The 20,098-nt window shown below is 39.7% G+C and overlaps 1 protein-coding gene across 3 annotated transcripts in view; it reads right to left on the reverse strand.

The window, feature by feature from the left end:
* The window catches only part of LOC111268875 (uncharacterized), a 56,855-nt gene that overhangs the window by 11,722 nt on the left and 25,035 nt on the right, over nt 1–20,098 (reverse strand). For all 3 annotated transcript variants that reach the window (XM_022848090.2, XM_022848086.2, XM_022848089.2), the window contains 3 exons: nt 14,980–15,187; nt 14,759–14,834; nt 1,741–1,838 (listed from right to left, as the gene is read on the reverse strand). In XM_022848090.2, the coding sequence (XP_022703825.1) occupies nt 1,741–1,838; nt 14,759–14,834; nt 14,980–15,187 (382 nt within the window). The remainder of the gene's footprint in view (nt 1–1,740; nt 1,839–14,758; nt 14,835–14,979; nt 15,188–20,098) is intronic.

Genomic DNA, 20,098 nt, shown 5'->3' on the forward strand with positions numbered 1-20,098 from the left:
AAAAACAAACTTCACATCATTTAAACCCGGTTCCAAAGATTTTCACCGTGAGCCTGCAATGGCAATTATTACCAGTGGCCGAATCCTTCTCCCTAGAAAAGTACATATGTATATACTGGGGCTATAGGTTGATTCTAGAAGATTTAATATTTACGTAAAATGATGCTGTAAATCCCTGTAGAGTTAAAGACGGCTCATTAACGCCATTTTTCTCTCAAAGGATTACCGTGTCAGCGTAGTAATCCGTCAAGCTAAATGCAAAGTACGTACTTTTAGCCTCTTTTAGCTACAGTTGAAAAGTAGATGTTTCGACGATTTCTTTCTCTTATCATCACGAATCTTACCAGGATACATGAAAACCTGTCCCTAGGCATTTTCCGAACACAAACATTGTCCTAAAGATACCGTTCCGATGAAATTGCTTTCTACTATTTTAAACGGAAATCTAGTTTGGTCAACTAACTGAGCAATGTTGTACTAATGACTCAATTCAATGGCATGGATCAATATGTATATATCAATATCTGTAATAGATAGTGTAAAATCTAGCGTGATATCCACGTTCATATTCCCATTTGTTTCTAAGTTCCTCCATTAAATGCCAGGGTAAGCATTTTAGCGGCCGTTAACTTTCGTTTTAACGTACATGTTTGTTTTGTGACAGCCTTTAGGTAGGTAGGCAGACTATGATCAGTGAAGTTATTTACTAATTTTTTTCGTTGAATGCAAAAGGACCCGGCCACCCCCACCTTGGTTGATTCTTTATTTAATGGAACAGCTAGCATCGCCAACGGCACCCGAATACGAGGATTAGTGTCACATATGCTAGATTCTTAAAATAATAATTTCGAAAATTGATCATAAGCTTAATTTTGAATAACAAGTTAAAAAAATAAACGACTTCAATAACAGACGTATTTTTTCAAGGGCTATCTCCTGACGTCAAAATTTACGATACTTAAAAAGCGTTTATTTTATCTCTGCTGTTTCATATGTGACTTGCTATAGAAAATATAAGCCATTAAATTACTGGTAATTAGCGAGTGTCAGTCTAACAATTTTTTCTTTACTCTCTAAGCCCGTTCGCAAAACATTAGCTAGGGCGTTATTAACGGAGGCGCTCAAAAAATGCTTCCTGAAAGCGCGCTGCTTAAAACACCCTCTAACAGTTTTCAGATTAGCTTCTAGTCTAAAGCTTTCTTTTTTAGATAGAAGTCTACTGAATTTTTCAGGTTACTTAGGTATAGCTTCCACAAAACATGATACTGAACATTGTAAGAATAGAAGACATCGACATCAATGCTCTGCTTGTTTATTTGCAATTAATGCATTCTTAGAATAATAAAAGAGCTTTTATCTTACACCCGATGGATACTGTGAAAAAAGCGTGGATTATGTAACCAAACTATCCCCAATATCTTTAAAGTGTAACAATAATAGTGTAGTACCAATACTATATATAAGAAAATTCTCATTTTTATAAAAGGTGCCGGGGGATAACGACAGGGAAGGATTGTATCTTAGATTGATTTAATCCAAAATTGAATTTTCAAAAGTTAGATTGTGGGAGCTGAATCTTTGCGATGCTAATCTGCTAGCTTCAAACTGGCCAGCTGCCTATAAAGAGTAAAAAACTGATTACAAATGATTGGTCCCCTAGTCGTACACTGAAGCATATTTATGTATATATTGCATTCTGAGAGCAGGATCAGTCAAAAATAAACGAAAGTTCAGTTTCACCTTTTTTGTGTTGCTGTAGGAAACATCATATTCGGAATTGAGAAACAGTATATTTTCTGGCTTCAGATCCGTATGAGTCAGTTTCATCTGATGTAGATCTGGAATTAACAACAATCAGAACGTTCTAAATTAGGTAAACAAGCTAATAATATTAACGTGACCAACTATCCTCCTCGACGGTTTACCTAATTATATTTTTTATGATGGCTAGAATCCCTCAGCACCGATACTCACGCAGTAACCCACCTGCTTTGTAGCATATTGGGGAACCTAGTTGTATTGTGAACTGGGCTGGAAAACTAATGTTGCCGTGTTGTTTAGACGTAACGTCGCAGGGATTCAAAGAATTTTAAGGTTAGTGAAACCCAGCTGAAGTTAGAACCCGAGGCATGATTCTTGTGAGTCAATTGGCCTATTCCAAAAGAGTAGCAGGCAAAACCTGTGGCGATGTTAAAGTGAACACGTCGAGCAATTATTTCATTTTGGATCTTCCATGAGTACTCTCCCAATCGTGCCGCCTTTCATCAAAAGGGAATAAGCTTTCTTAACCCACAATCTTTCTGTACAAGCAAAAGGCTATTAAGGTAACGGGATCATTTTCGCTCGAACTGCGTCTTGTGTTTGTGTGTAACTAGATGGAAATAAAACCAAATTGATATTGCGAGTATCAGCCCCAAATGTTTATAATAGTAAATTCAAAGCAATGGATGAATGGGTCTGTAGTTAACAACCGAAAAGAATTGTTTCGTGTTTTGACGTACATGCTACCCATTTTTAGCGTGAACACCAACTCTGCTGTCAAAATGCTATGTTGCCTATGTCGTCTCATGGAAAATCGGTTCTATACTACTCCAGTGTGACTTCATATGAAGATGCACGAAAACTATACTTTATAAACTAGATTTTTCAGTTATTGTAAGTCGGCAATTTATCGGAATAGCTAATGCCAAAATTTAGATCCAGCTTCTAGAACATGTTTATTTTTCGAACGTCAATACTTATAAAATTTGATGCTCGAAATTAGATTCATTGCCTCAACTCCGGGCTTTTACCTCATGTGATGCACTACGACAAGAAGATATTAGAACTGAATCTCTTGTGATGGGCACGAATTAACCGAATTACTGTGTTTGTCCTCATAAACGGTTTACTACTCGTGGTTTACGGAACAAATTCGCAATGGTGAAACGTGGTTGTGTAACAAGCAGACATTTCAATCCACTTAAAACCGTTTAGGGAAGAAGGATCATTTCAATCAATCAACAACGATTTTTATGTATGGTACGTTCGGCATAAATCCGAGAAGACCAAGTGGCTGTCTTTTGTATCTAAATAAAAATTATTTGAATGAAATGTGGATGAAACCGTTGCCTGGGTCGCCATCACATCTGTGGCGGATCTGTTTACTTGATGTGCTTGCATCTAGGTACGCATAGTGCTTAAATTCAAGGCTTACAAAAGTTTCATCTCCTGATCCACGAATAAGTTTTCTAACAAACTAACAAAGTAGATGAAACAATGCAGAGCAATAACACTGGTACGTCAAGGCTCGTTAGGGTCTCGCCAAAATGTTCGCTAACGGCAGACCAACGATCCTAACAAAGCAAATGGTCAGGCGAATGCAATATGGCGCGAGAATTCGAACATAATTGTGACCCGCATGAACGACACATAATGGATAAAATAACCACATCCCGAAAACAGCCTCCAGTTTCTTTGAAATAGCGAAATGGTTTTTTGGTGCTCTCTTTGACTTTTTCAATCTAACCTCCTATTGTGAACCTTCTATCCTGGATACAGATGTTTTCTTCAGAATCTTTAGGAGATGTGGGGGACAGGGGAGCGATTTGAGCAGCCAGCGAACGTTGCTTTGAAATTCTCAAAACACATTAATTTTTTTTGGATGTAGTTAAGTGGATCGGATCAGAAATTTTGCGTAATTCAAATTTTTGAATCTTTTCTCTGCAATAAGATCCTAAAAAGTTGTGCTGTATAGAAAAGCTATGTATTTTTTTCGCATTTTATCAAGACCTAATAACAATACAAAAGTGAAGTAGCGGCCTCGTTTTTCAACTACAATTTCAGCTGTCTCAATGCTACATTTTCAACTCTAAATTGAAAGCAACTTACACTTGATAAATGTCGTTACTTCAACGTTACATTTTCACCCTGAGGGCTATATATTTGCCAAGGAGAGGTGAAGCTATATAGGCTAGTATGATTTCCAGCTTATAGGAAACGAAATAAAAAAATCAAGTTTCCTTTGAATAATGTCGTTGATTTGCTTTATCTTGCTAATTAGAGGTAAATTGTTAGCACTGAATAGTGACTTGAAATATTCAATATAAGAAAGGTTAAAATATTATGTTTTTTTAAAATTCTGCACGCGTGCTTGCCGCTTTAAGACCATTCGGCCGATTTATATAACAGTGAAACAACCATGCGTTATGAGGCATCATCGAGAACGCGCAATTTTACCAGCAAATCTATCAAATGTCTAAGTGCTATGTCCCTTTAACACCGTTACGGTCTTTCATGTTATACATCATACAACAATTTAAACTAACCTGTTCCGGTACCTTTTATCGTCACTTGTTGTGAAGAAACGATCGAGATCACATTCCTTGCCTAGTTTCGTAGAGGGGTTAACTACTAGTGGACTCGAAATCTTGATATTATGTGTACGCACAAAAGAAAGCTGATAGAGACAGAATGCAAGCTATGACTGCGCAGGAAGGAGTGGCAACTATTATAGATAGAGTCCTTTCCGTTAGGAAGAGAGCTCGCGAATTTGGGATGGGCAATTTCAGTTTAAGGCTATGGAAAAAGCTGCAAACGAGCTCTCTTTACCTTGTTCACGTCGTACGTTTGACGCATGTCAGTAGGCTATATTAGCGGCGCACTTTGCCCAATGCACAAGAATCATTCGAGCTTGTACCATAGTCAAGCCAAAAGAGGCTAATTTCGGACAAATTTACCCAGTGACTAAACGTAGAGCAGTCGGCATCATGATCTGAAGGGCTGCAGGGAAAATTGAATAATGGTTTTCCTATCGCTACACGATCAGTCTTCGTTGGGGCAAGCCGAACAGAAGTCCTTTGGCACGGATAATGGACTCTAATAAGGAAGCGGTCAAAGTTTTCGCTAGAAACATGCAAATCTTAATGGAGTCGTACAACTTTACCCTTTTAAATATTTTTAGTCAAGATGATTTCCTGCGGTAATAAACCCTTCAAAAGTAACTGCGCCTGAAGGAACGAAACTACTTTTTAAATTGACATCACTGTATCGTGTCAGAATGCTCGTTGTCCTGCTTTCCCGCAAGCTCGAGTCGTGTTTGGTGTTTCTTCGAATGCAAACTCGTCCAAGTGGTTGCAAAGGGAATGTTTTAAGGCTGTGTTGAGCGTTTTGTCGTGATTTGTTGTCTCGTAAACAAACCATGTCTGCTAATCGTAGATGAGCATGAGACGCGAACAGGTCTAAACGCGGTCAAACTAGCTTTAGTGAATGGCGTTGACATTGTTACACGTTCTCCACAGCACCTAGACAAGCTATAGCTTTTAGACGGGGCTCTCTGTACTCTGCGCTCTGTACAGCGCAACAGCACCTTGTCACTGGCTGCGAAGGATCAAAGGATCACAATATTTGACACAGCCATTAATCATTCCTTATGGCTCCAAAATCTTTTTTTTTAAATTTTTTAAAATGAATGTGCTGTTTAGTTGTATATGAATATCTGTTCTCTTAGAAAACCAATCCTATATTTTGGAAATCTTGTCAGGAAAAGGTCAGAAGCGCGATACTTGACCGCTTGCATAACTTTAATTGACATCTTTGAACGGGATCATTAGTGGTTCATATAGCCCCACCAGGTGGCACAATATAAGCAAGCGACATATTTATTAACTGGTAATTTCTCGAAAATCAGTGATTTAGTACTTCTACATTTTAGGCTACAAAATAAACAAGTTCTTAACTGTAACATTTAGAAAATTTAAGTCCATAAAGCTACACTTGCTCCTATTTGGGACTGATAACGGCATCGGTGTCCGGTGTTATCGAGGTAATAATTTAAGTAGGACTTTGTTCGGTACAAAAACAGCCGACCATAATTAATCCTCTCTCATATTTCAAAAACTAACCGTTTGGTTTGCCTATCGTACGCCTGCATCGCTTAATGAAGACCTAGTTTTTCTCTACTATCACGACAGAAGAATGAACGCTACACGTTGCGGTAAAACAGCCCACCAATATAAGTCCCGATTACTCCTAAATACAAACATATATATATATATATACATAAATGCAACTTCGTCTTGTAAATAAGGCGGAGCAAATATGAGGAGTGGCTTAACCTACAAAATACTCAGTTCAAACCAGACGAAACAAGGCAATAATGCTCTGGTTGATAAGTCATACATTTATACTTAGAATATATAATGGACCTGCGAGATCCTAAAATAGAACTCTCTTCTAAAATTACGCCATTACCGCAGCAACTCTACTTTGTGCGCAGGTTGAGCTTCTGCTGATATGAAAGCACAAGCATGCTTCGAAGAAAAAGGAAAAATAGGATATTGTATACATATGTTCCCGAAACCCTAACGATATCTGCATCTAATAGACTGCTGTTATTCTTCTAGGAACCCAAGTAGGCCCTGCACGGTTTGAAACATTGAATCCTAAACTGAACTACATTGCTAATGTCGCTTATTATAATATTATATTAAGCAGGATGGATATCAGCTTCCCCAAATCATTGTCACCTGACGGTACTGCTTTTAATAACGTCATTGTACTTAAAATATATCGATTAGCCTTGCGAACTTTGCCGATAGACTGTGTAGTTTGCCCCGCGCCACCTCTTTGTGAGTAATGCAGGATGGATAAATAAGAAAATCGAGTGCACCCCGCCCATTCGGCCATTTGAAGTCGCTGAGGATCGACTAAAGGCACTTTTGAACGCTGATGACACCTAAGAAATACAATATTAATCATGAAAGCATGAAAATAAACTGGGCACTTTAGACTTATGATATTTATTCAAAACCAGAAGCTTTGGTGATCTGTGAAACTTATTGTCTCTGAATATCTCGCCCGTCACCGAGCAACCTCACAATAATAGTAGGAATTATCAGCGATGTCGAAAAGTGTTTTCTTCACATCGATATAAAACAGAAAGGAATGAATACTTTGGAAAGATACGCCTAAGTTCTGAGATAAGTCAGATCTTCGTAAGAAGCTAGGTTCTGTTTGATGAAGTAGAAGGGTACTATACGCTGGGAAATGTCTAAGAAGATAATCAACACGGATCTGTATATCGCTCAATAATTTCGAGTAAATGAGGCTATCTAATAAAAGGGACTCGATACACGATGCAAATTTACATTGCTTTATAACAATGCCAAGGCGCACAAGACAATGATTACGAAACCTGCAAAAAAAGCCTGAATGGGAGGTTCTTTTGTCCAGACACCGTTTAGATAGATTCCTAGCAAGTGAAAGTTGTAACCGCCTTGGTCAGTAAAGAATGTTTCAAGATATAGCTGAATTTAGTATTTTAACACCAAACCTGAAAACTTACAGAATAAATCGGTTGAAAAATAAACAAATGTGACTGCGAACACAATGTTAGGCTATAACAAGCGAATTTTGAAATTGAACAGTTTTTTTAATTATGCGCCGTTAGCAGAGGAAATAGCAGATGAAACGGATGTAGCGAGCCCTGTGGGCGATTTGCGGAACTTGACTCAACAGAAAAACCGTGTGGAGTATGCGGTCACCGCAGATGAGATATAAGTGAATCTCTAGCATTCAGGGCATAGAGGGCATTCAATGGCAGTGTCGACTAGGCTCAGACATAACGTAATTGTTGTGTTTGCAGTGGACATCAAGGACATCTGATGCTATATAATACGAAACAATGTACGTACGGCAATCAAAAACACATAGTCCAGCAATTTAGTGACATTAGATCTCATCGCCGTGATTCAATAACTCTTTGGATTAAGCAAAGAAATATCCAACAGTGGTTTTCACCCGCTTTTCTTAGGGTAAGTTCTCGTTGCTATAAGACTTTTCTGATGATGATGAATAGCAGCTGGTGGATCACCACATTCCCGTCATAGCTTGATGGGTAACATATTTGCCTGCTGATCTTAGAAACACGTTTTGGTGTGGGTTCGAATCTGGGCATAGGCACATTTCGCGTCGCGCTGGGATCCAGCACACTTGGCTTCACTGTGGGGAAACAGCCGTTCAAAGGAGTAACTAACAGCGATATCGGACTTTTCAACCTAAGTCAAAAAATTAGACTGGGGTATCCCACTATCTATTTCCTTCTAGAGATCATAGATTTTCCAGTTTAACTGATAAGATGTGTTTAGGTTAGCTCACTTGGAATAGGCAACGCTTTGTCGAACAAATTTCAAGGTAGTCCGATATGAAGAGTAACATTTTGTATTTGTTTGTTCCGAGAAAATCGAAAATGTTCGAAAAAAAACAATAAGACGAAACCGAGTGATCGTTGCTTCTCAAAGTGAGAGGCTTGCGCATTCGAATGTCTAAGTTCATAATTGCTTAGTAATTCTGCCATCCTGCGCGCTTCCTTAGTAGCAAAAACGGTCTAAACATAAGCAAAAGCGCTTGCCTGATCCTTCGGAACAGCCACAATGTGGTGGCGCTCCCATGCCACACACATCGCACAAATTTTTGGGAACATTTTTTTAATTGCTATCGAGAAAATTATTTTTATATATACGAATTGATACTGACAAAGTCTTTCCGTTAGACACACTCTTCGGGGCGATTTGCAGTCTCTTCGACACTGGAACAGATCTATATATTACATACCGTACACGCATATCCCAGTCGAATCGAGTTGCCGACTGTTGACTCTTGCCCTCCGTAATTCGCAGCCGTCGATGCTGTCCCAGAAGTGTCCTTCAAATATTCTCTAATAGGTTTCTCATTCAAGCGTTGTTCTTGAAAATGTCTTCTTTCGAATCTATATTCCTTGTCGAACAACGCGCAGCCGCCAGTGAGTGAGCCATAGCGAAGTGTACCGTGCATCCGCACATTCAATCCGTTCAATACGCCTCGACCTTTTATACTGATCGATTGAAGTCGGTAGCACTGCCCACTGAAGCATATTGTTTAACTTACCATTCAGAGTAGGCGTTTTTGAATTTTCTAAGAATGAAAATGAGCCGTTCGCGAGAAAGCTTTGTCATTGGCCGAAGTCAACGCGTCAAAAATCAAAGCCGTTGGATCAATTTCGAGGTTATTCCTGGACATATCCCAGGGTAAGCCTTTCGATTCCCACTCAACCTACCCCCACGAAATGTTCTGGCAAATGAAATCTTGATTCGTTCGAAGCGTTCAGAGTAACCTCTTAATGGCTCAATCCGCCACCGTCTTAGCAAACCGCACTGCAATTGAATCGAAACGGTACAATTTCACTGTGACTATCGACGGCGGATGTGGTGCCGCTGGCGCGTTTGTTCAGTGCCGACCCAACAGTTAGCGCCAATGTACGTTTTTTTCAGCTAATTATGACGCTTAGAGTTTTCGCCTTAATAACGATCCACGCATGTGATTTTTTTAGTTTGTAATGTTCAAACAAGTGTGGTCGATTAGTGCGTTCAAGTTAAGTAATTAGGGTACTGCTGTTAAATTTTTTGGACATAAAATGGAGCGTCCCTAAATGCGTTTTTAATAGTACGGTTTTTTTAGGCGGACGAAGCTACCGTTTATCGGCAAATCTATGTTCTCTCTATTGGGCTATTGGAAAGATAAGTTTCGTAGGTGTCTAAGAGATTCCTAAATACATGCTTCCATAGCGTCCGGTATTCAGACGAAAACCTTATCGCGGCTTTTTTTTTCAGCCTTTGGTTTCGTTTAAGTTGGTTGTCGCTAGATGTCATTGGTCCCATTAAGGAGCTCAACCCCTACGAGCTTTTCAGCTTTAGATTGAAATCGGTGAATTGACAACATTCTTTATTAATCCAGAAAAAAAACGTAATAGCAAATGTTCCGATCGTAAATTATAGTCGCCCATAAGCGCTATATGCGGACACATTGTGACGAAATTGACTAATCAATGATATGGTATTGGCCAGAGCTACAGTTTTCTTGTTTCGTTCAAAACAAAGACGCTAGCCTATAACCCTTACCTGGCCTAATATAGGTTTTCACAGAAACTTTTGTACACAGCTAGGGTTCTAAACTTGCGCACTATTTGGTCCAAATTAGTAATGATCGTGGCTAACTAGAGAGTGAGAAAATTTAGAATCGCGCTTTCAGGCCTGTTTTTTTTTTCACGATGGAGTTTTTGCAATACTGTTTTTTTAATTTTACAAAATGTAAGTAGGAGCTTTCGTAGACGGTAATGCTAAACTTGTAACACAACTGGCCAACTCGTCGGACGGTATTTCGTGCCTATTTTGAACACGGGGCTGAAACTAGGAAAAATCTAATCGCTCCCTGTTAGAACATACATTTACACAAGCCAAATATCGCTCCATCACTAGATTAAACATAAGTATTACATCTGTAGAACGTCGTCGATACTTGCGCAAGGCAAACTGGCACAAGGCTATACGAAACACTCGATATTAAGAGCTACGATTTAATAGAGTTAGCTCATGCAGTGCTATTTTGTTGTGTCGGACTACGCCTATATTCCTCTCAAACGTCACTAAATTGTCTATAATAGAACCTTCGCGATTTTTCTTACCCAAAAAAACGAGACCAAAAATTATTTTAGCAGAACGAGCAGCCTTCTGATGATTTGTCTCGATTCAGTTGATAACTGTTTCATATACATACATATAACACAACGCCCATTGGCGACATTAGTCTCCAAGAAGAAAGCTTGCTTTTATTCCTATTTGATGAAGACCTAGAGGGATAAAACGTGTCATCCTATAGAATGATTAAAAAATGTCTACCTAGAAGACATCCATTCCAACGGATCGCACTTCGTCCTGGATTTTACAACATACGTATCAACTTGGTAAGTTCTTTCAAGCAAAATGGATTTCACTGATACTATATCGCAGGCCAAAGAGGGGACCTTCGTTTCAAAGTGAAAAACGCAAACATTTAGGGATAGATAATGGGTCCTTTTCGAAGCTTTAGGAATTTCATGTTTCAAAAAGAGATATGTGCTTAGGAAGACCTGTATGTCGTGCTGTTGAATGTTGAACATGAGGCTTCTCAAGGGGACGACCTTCCAGTCTTCAGCGCCTACTTCCCACTGCTCGCATTTCTTTTGTTAGCATCGTTTTAACCTCTACACATTAGCAGAATTCATGCACTTTTGTAATCCCGTTTCTATCATGCTCACTTTGAGCTCTACAAAACAGTTTTCCCGATGTCACAAAACTAATTGACTGAATATTAAACGGATACACAATATAATACGAGACCAAGAATGAGAGACCAAAAAACCTTTCATGTCATACCTCCATACAAAATAATTTCTGCCGTGCAGATAGGTGCGACTCGGATGATGTTCATTGTTATGCCACACTGCGTGAGTTGTTTTATTAAAAGTATTAGAAACTTATCTGTGACATTAAGTTTTTCTAGTTATCGAAACATTCTACCCACCTGCTGTATCGTTATCGGCATTGGTACAACTGGCTACAACGCTTCTCCTGACCAATTTCAGAAAACCTTTATGTTTAAAGTTCTGTAGTATTATATGTAGTTCTTATCAAGCATATTTTTTCTCAAAAGTATAAGGTCCCTCAACCTCTGGAAGGCATTAATTGTTGAACCTGTACATGCTTTGTTTCGTTCGATTTTTAAAAACGTCCTACGTATTTAATATACGATCCTCTCGCCGCAACTGTGTGTCCTCAAACTAACTGAGGTTGAAATTGTTTTCTCACCAAATTAGCATATTAGTGGCTAAAAACAGGGCGACACGATAAGTCTTATTGTCAGCTATGCTACATGTGCAAAATACGGGCATTTCGTAAACTTTCAAGGTACAGAGCTTCACATTATCGCGATAGGAAATTGATAAGACATATGGGCTAGAAGACAACGCGCTATGATTGATGTGGTACGCTTTTTTGTCTCATACTTTAAGAAATACGTCGTCTTTGAAACTCTCCAATGTTATAGTAACGCACACTCATTTAAGTTCATTGCGAAATTATTCTCACTTAAGGTTTGGACATCGAATACACTGGGTTAGTCATTTTCTTAAATTGGGCTAAAGCGCAATGGCGACATTGCTATACTCTCTAGTTTTCGGACTAGAAATTTGCCCAACATGTATTTTATAGGTCCCTTCTTAAACCCATTATTACGTATGCGCTTGTAATTTTAGGTGAAACATTAACTCATGTACATGTGTATTAATGGCGCAATACTGTGCCAATTAGACAAATATCTATCCGTCGATTCGTGCATCAAAGTGAGTCTGACATTCTCCGCGTTTCACAGTTACAAAGGCCTGACTTGCACAAATCAATGTATACGTCTATCACAAACGAAACAACATCAGGTCTTCATCAACGCCGTTAGCCTTTCAGGTGTCTTCTTTAGCATGACCGTACAGCGTTGTTAGCTGAATCAACTGAATAGCTACCTGTGAAACTCTTCACGACATACTTGTTGCATCGAAAATCAAAAACTATTTTGCCCAGATTGTTTAAGATTGCCCTGCTGTTGTTGTTGTCGCTATGTTAGGCTAGTTAGTTAATAGTTGTATATTGCATGAGACTCGGAAAATTCCTGGTTGATCTCAGTCTCTTCAAATTAGAACTCAGTGGCCTTAAGGCTTATATTTTTGCATAAAGTTTATTTTAATCTTAAAACTCGTGCATGAGAATCTTTTCACTATAAGGATTAGACAGAACACGACACACTATTATTTTCAAGGCTCCGCTTTGAGCTTGTGTAACCTAATCGTGAATTAAAGGGTAAGAAAGTGCTAATTGTACAAAAAAAACGTGGGCTGAAATCAGGCCAACAGATTTTCGTTGCTAACAACTTTTATATTCGAATGACTCACCGCAATACGCGCGAGGCCGACGTTCGGCAGTGAAAACGTATGAGCAAAAAATTGAAGGGCCTATTTTTATTGACGCCGGCGGATCGAGGCCCAAAATAGTGCTGGTAAAATTATCGACCAACAGACAAAAAAGTCAATCAGATCGGCTCAATACAGGAAAGTAATTCTTCGATACTTTCAGCAGCCATGGGACAGTGTCACCGAAAGGGTTTTGTATGAAGTGTGCGTGCAATTTTTGGGAATAGCTTCGTGTGACTGGAATACTAGGTATAGCAAAACATTTTAGGAATATACGCTACAGCGAAAGAAAAAGCAATATCAATAAGAAACCCTGTATGTAGGGGTATTGAAAGCAAGTAAGTTCTACTATAATGTTCTTAATTTGGAAGACGGCTCGAAGAGTTACATTACGTCTACTGCTCGTTCTGATATATGTTATGGTCAACACATAGTTCTGAAATACCTCGCATACATAAACCTCGCATTAGTGGCGTCAAAACAATTGCCGCTTACAACCGTTATATGAAAATTTAGCTATCAAGTACATCATTATTTATCTAGCTATGTAAATATAGGAAATATAATATTTCATATTCCAATTAGAGTTTTATAAACGAACTTGTTTTTTAAAAACGGTTAAAAAAAAAGCAAAAATTATTTTAAAATTGTAAATAATATTTGCAAAGTCGATTACGATTTTGAAAAATTCTACATTCCGTGCATTAGTGACCCCGAGTGTATTGACCACCAATTGTAGGATAGGTGACTTGACAAAACCACTTGCTATCTGTGGGCAGCGAGCACAACGATGACATAGATCGATATTGGTAGCTAATATCACAGCTCTCAGCGCTGCCTTACATGCTACGTCTAATTAAGGACACAGGCCTGAAATTAGCTTGAGCCAATTCGTGGCTCTTGGACCTTTTGCTTCTACGGTTCTATGAGTACTACCACGAACATTGTTTCAACATCTGCTTGGACCTTACTCGACGAGCTTCGTTCGTATCGATTTGGGATGCTCAGCTTTCATTTGTAAACTCTTTCTCCTTGGTGTACTAATACTCATAACTCGCAGCCCCCCCAGAATATTGTTGGCTTTTAGAGATTTCTTATATCCTGCTACTTTTGTTTGGCTCCCCACTGGAAATCAGGCTTTAGCAGCCTTAGCAGTATCTTTCAGGTACTAGATGGAAGCATTTCCTGTCACAACAGCCAGACGGCCAAAGCTTTCATGTATCAGATGGCACTGCTATTCACCACAGCGGCCAGACGGTCAAATTCGCCAAAACTTTTTAAGTACCAGATAGCTCTTTTCCTGCCACAACGACCAAGTGACCGAACTAGATAACAAAAATGAAACGCTAGCATCGTTTTTAATGTCCAGTTTTTCATAATCATCAAAACGAACATCGTCCGTCGAATAGAGGGACTCACGAAGGTGACGGAGAAATCATTCGAACTGCAGTAAACACAAGGAAATAGTGTGTATGTATGTCTGCATGCAATAAGGAAGTAGTTAACTTTCTCTCTCTAAGAAAGGACGACCTTTTAACCGCACGCCTTTGATTTAGCTACTACTAGCATAACCTCCTCGCTTCTTTTTAAGACAACATCTTAACGATAACGGAACAGTAGAAAGTGACAGGGCACATAGAAAACATAAGTTCATATTTCTCATAGGACAGTAATTGTTGCGTGTTACCGTGTACCTTGACCATCCGGTTTTCCACAGTGGCATAGGAACCATCAGAGTAATTCTCATGGTGCTCGATCGGATTTCTCTAACTTAGAGGAACCTCATTACCTTTGGGATGCCCACAAAGCAGAGTTACAGAACGATAACTAAAAAGCAAGAAATGCCTTTTAGAATCACAGCAGAGAAATATCCGTAAAGTCTCCAACCGGGTTCGTGAACTGGGTTATTTACTAAAAAATAGTTAAAATATTTATTGTGAATTGCAATTATGACGATATTCTACTCACGCATTACGGAAAGTATGAGCTGATATCCAATGTGTCGGACTTGATCTAAGGGGTAGGGCTGGTAATGATTTTCTTTCTGAAACAATCACATTCAGTTGAATAACTTAATAACTTATTGATTAACAGCTGATGGATACGTTTCTAAAAAAATGTGTTGTTGATTCTATTAGTTTAGTCGTAACTACTCTCATTTAACCTAGCGTTACTGAAATCGTACTTACAAGAAAGTCGAAGACGGATATCCCCAGCATTTCAAATAATATACACATATGACCGAAGTAGTCGAACCAGTCAAGCATCCGTACGCAGAGAGTTTGGAGGGCTGGCTCTCTACCTTGGCGCAATTTTTCCAACACGTTTATTTCTAACTTGGCTGCCTCACGATACTTGTCTACGTTCTTGATTACCTTTAGTGCTAACTTCTGGTCACTGGTGGATAGCGGCAATTTATGGTAAAGCATTGTTTTGTATGAGTCATATCAGGTGCATAATAGGCATGAAAAAACAAGAAACACACATAAACGACATCAGTAGAAGTTCTATTAATAATAATAATAATAATAATAGTTATTATTGTTGCACTTGCTCATAAATTATATTGTTTAAGTTATTGTTAAAATAGTTAGCGTAGTGGTTTGGGCAGTAAAAGCTCTGGCTAAAAAACGAAACATTGACATACATAAAAACACTGTGACCGAGTAATCAACAAAGTATTATTACTTTCCGATACGGTACACTGTAAATAGACGCAAGGACATAAATTATCAGTGATGGTTTGGCATAATTGTGGCAGCTGGTCTTTTCCGTCGAAGTTTAAGGGCGACGTAATCTCTTGAAAAACCCAAGAAGTTTGAAAACATCGAGCTGTACGATAAAGACGGCTAATTCTAGCAGTCTTAAAAGGAGATCATATGGCCAGGGAATGTATTGTGCAATAATATTTAATGCTTTTTATGATATATGACAAGTGGAATCATTCTGTCGGAGGTACGTGTCTTTGAGATCCATACTACCCACTTTTGGCACAAAAACTAAATTGCCGCGTCCTGACTTTTTTTACATTTCCGGCAGGGTTTTTATAGAACAAATGGTCTAGTAATGCCCATAGCTTAAAATCCGTACAAAACAGTGACGTTTTCATCTCGTAAAAGACAAGTAGGTTTTCTTCATAGCAAGCGTCATAATTTTAAATGTTTACGAGATCATGGAGATGATTATGGGCCTCATAGGCGAGTACAATTTTGCTGGAGGTCTCATTGTTTAGCCGTCGTTGATTAATTGCTCAACTGATGATCTGTTTTTGCTGCGCATGATTTGTCTGTCAGGTGAGCTGGATTTTGTAAGCCTAAGGACCTAAATCATTTGTTTTTCTTTGAGCGTGTTGAAGCGTTGCATGTTTGAGAACGATACTGAATGGATGTTCCAGGATTTGCGGCTTCTGTATAATGAACAGCTGTAATTTTCTCTGTTGAATGACCTAGGCAAACACGTGTCGATGGTTGGACATCAATAATCGAACCAGTTCCTTTGAACTCTCCGAGTAATCTTTTCAGAATTCATATTGCTGAAACGTTTGCCAAAAATACGCGATTTACCCCGCCCTAGTAACAGTCTTGAAACATATGGGCAAACGGATCGGATTGATTTTTTGCAGGTAATATAGGTTCGCCCTGGAAGAAGCGCAGTAGAAGATGGAGCTGACTGGCCAAATATTGCTGCGCTATAGGGAAAATTTTGCATTTGCTTTGAAGTGTAATGTTAGTCTCCTATAATTTCTGAATACGACATCAGATCGGCTAAAGCAACGACGCTGACGAACGTGAAAGCTTGCTGCTAAGGGCGAACCATACATACATAGTTAGAGGGGTGAGAAATGTGTATCTCTTTGAATGTACTGCCATAACAACCAGAAGTAAAAAGTATATACCGCGCTGATTCCAGTTTCAGCGTGGGCAAAACTGATTGCTAGCAGTTAATAATAATAATAGGAAAATTAGGTATTAGGGAGAAAAACGATTTAAGTTTAATAGTTGGTTGAGTCGTTTCTGTGCCATTTCATAGACTTGTTGGAGAAGACCCAGATAAATCTGGTAAGACCCCTTGCTTAGGTTCTTAGAGGGGGCAAATGTGTGATCTTATACCTAAGAGAAGTGACTCCAAGAATTCGTTTAGGCGTTTGTTCATTTCCATGAAATAAATAAGAGTGACAACGAAAAAAACGCTCGCCCTTATTTTTTTGTTTGAGTAGGCACAACTGTGCACAGTTTTGCGCATTTGTCACAATCAGTTCACAATGAGATTTCCAATGAGATACGCCAACCCCTACACACAACGCACATTGTACGCCGACAATGTTCATCCGACGAGTAGACATCGATCCGCAACATGAACGGCTTCGTGAGCTATAAAAATGGCCGGAAACATGTTAACCATACCATCGCATCGCAGTGGGTGGTTCCGTACAACATCGACCTTCTAGAAGCCTTCGACTGCCGTTTGAACATCAAAATATGCTCTTCTGTTAAGTCGATTCAATATATTATAATGTACGAACTAAAGGGTAGGGGCAAAGCTATCTTTAAGGTTGAAGAGATAGATAAGAATCATAACGTTCGATACGTCAGACCCTGTTAGCTTGTCACGCAGCCCGACAGGACCTGGGGCTTTCGCTTCCGGGTACAGAAATTTTCCGCTTCACAGATGACACCCTTATATTGAGGAACTTTATCTGCACTCACCGCAAAAGCAGCAAATGTTTTTCCACGAGAGCACATAACCTTGAGCTTCGGAGATTGCCTACGAAGCTCAGTACATTGATGACGCTTTGCGAACAATATCCGTTCGCTCAAACATTACCCTATATTGAGATAAGTATCTCAACGTTGGGTAGTGTTAAGTTCTACGCGACAAATAACCAGTGGCGAAACGGAGGCAGGGTTCCTGGATCACCCACTTCCCAATATACTTGTTAGCAAATGTCCTTGGTTGCATCTGCACAGTTAACGCCCGTTGGGACGAGATTTATTACTTAAACCTCCTGCTCTATCACTTCCGTTGGCCTACAACGGTAGATGCATTGAAAGCATGCGACGCACGTCAAGCTACCATGCTCGAGGGAGTCTAGATGCTCTTCCGAGAAGACGAACACTGAAACTAGATGACGGCACATGCCGATACCATACATGTGCCATAGGCAATTTGGGATTTCTTCAAACCAGGTCGACAGAATACACCAAGAATTCACACGACTTCAACTATCCTTACCGATAAGAAAACTAAACGAACGTTGTGAACGTTTAGATCAATAAGGAATTTAAATATAACTAACACACGAAAAACTCCTAACGTCCAGAAAGAAGTCCAATTTGGGTTCTGCGCTTGTTTAGAGGCAAATGTTGGCAAAATGACCTTTCTCAACGCGCTAGTAGGTACGCATAAAACCTACCTCATAAACATACTTCGTTTGCGCAAAAGTAACGCTTGCAGTTGTCTCTTTAGACATCGCTGCAATGTTTATGCTTTGTGTCCGCACTGCGCGCTCTCGTTTCGAGATTCTCCTTCATGTCGACGAGAGCGCAGTACGCAGCCTTAGCAAGACCCGGGAGTAGTTGACCACCTCAGCTAAACGGCGTTTATTGTAAAGAACGAGTGCCCCAGATTCAATGCAAAAGTCTTTAAGCCCGTTGAGCGATCGCTCCGTGACGTGCGACAGAACCTTGACGGTGTACCCTGAGCACTTCCGGCAGCTCTTAACTATTGTCAACTGTGGCCCTAATGCATATATTAAAAATGCTCCCATCTCTAAGGGACCTTCACGATACATTACCCGGCCGCTAACCTGTGCCTTACAGCAGCTGATGTTGGATACTTGTAGCCTCTGCTAGGTACCCAAAAACCGCTCGCATTACCATTATTTTGCATGCCAACAGTGTTATACAGCGCACTCCTACGGCATAGAGCATCGACGTGATTTACCTACGTCTTTCGTTCTACGCTTTATTTCACACATTTTCAACAACATGCACATTAATATCTAGCAGTCCAAAATAATGATAATTTTTACGTCAGTCGATTTCCTCAAGAGACTACAGTTTACCAAGCCTCCAGTCAAGTCCTAGGAAATACCGACGCGACTTACTCCACGACTGAATTTCTTGACAATCCCGACATCGGTACAGCGCCCCGATCATCCTGATGAGGACCCTCAACCCTACGAGACCATGCAATGGAGCTAGGATAGTCATGCATGAGCATCTCATTGCCACCGAAATAACAACGATACAATTCAAAGAGTCGCTCTTTTGAAAGGCGCTGACGTAGAACCTAGCCGCGGGCAATTTCCGATGTAACCATGCCTCGTCATGACTACCCACACAATGCGAGGACAAATCACGGATAGCCTTTTCCTCTGAGACAACCCATGTTCAAACACGGTTAACTTTTCGTAGCTCTTAGCACCGCTCGAGGATAAATAACCCTGAGAAAGCGTTCCGCAAAGGCAGCATCGCCACCAGAAGCATAATTCGCAGGGTTTTATAGTGAAGGCTTGCAACACATCGTTGAACTGGCCTCCTCGCAGCACTTCTGATACTACAAACGGATAGACTTACAGGCAAGAGTTAAAAATGAACCTACAGCGAGTACCTCAGTAGTAGGCAATCTCTTCACTAATAAAAATGTTTTCTTAGCTATTCAACAGTATTTGTTGTGGCCTGCCAGGTCTTATTTTACGGGGGAATTTATCTATTCTCCACACAACGCCCTGATAGCTTGAAGAAACTGACTCTGTTTTGGCATCTTTATTGCCTACCGTAGCGAGTTAGTAGGTAGGAACTTTTTGGGGCCTTTATTATCTCTGTGAACATCGGGTTGCAGGATGCAGACTATATGTTAACAGACTCTTCTTACTTGGGAAGCATCGTGCCTAGAGTCATGGAGCTACCCCTCCCGACCATCGAATGATAATTAATAATGAATGAACCATCTCAGTGTGCGAATACATTTTTTTCGGTGAATGATTGCACAAAATTAACGGATCGCTTATCCCAAGTACGAAATTGACTAGATCAAAGGTATAAAATAACGATAACCGGAAAGTTGCAATAAGACAACAAAATGATATAGCAGGGTTTCAAGAAAGCTGCGCCGAACATAAAAGCCTAAATCTACAGTAGAGCAATGGCTTATATTAAATGCAACACAAATCAAACATTATATCAAACTGCGACACACCAACAAGACGGTTGGAATATTTCAATGAGACTACAACAGGTAACTCTAACGGTCATCGGCAGATTGACTAAATCAGAAGAACTACTGTAACGGGGTAACTGCAACCTC

The sequence above is a fragment of the Varroa jacobsoni genome, unplaced genomic scaffold, assembly GCF_002532875.2.
Source record: "Varroa jacobsoni isolate VJ856 unplaced genomic scaffold, vjacob_1.0 scaffold_1327, whole genome shotgun sequence".
Taxonomy (NCBI): Eukaryota; Metazoa; Arthropoda; class Arachnida; order Mesostigmata; family Varroidae; genus Varroa; species Varroa jacobsoni.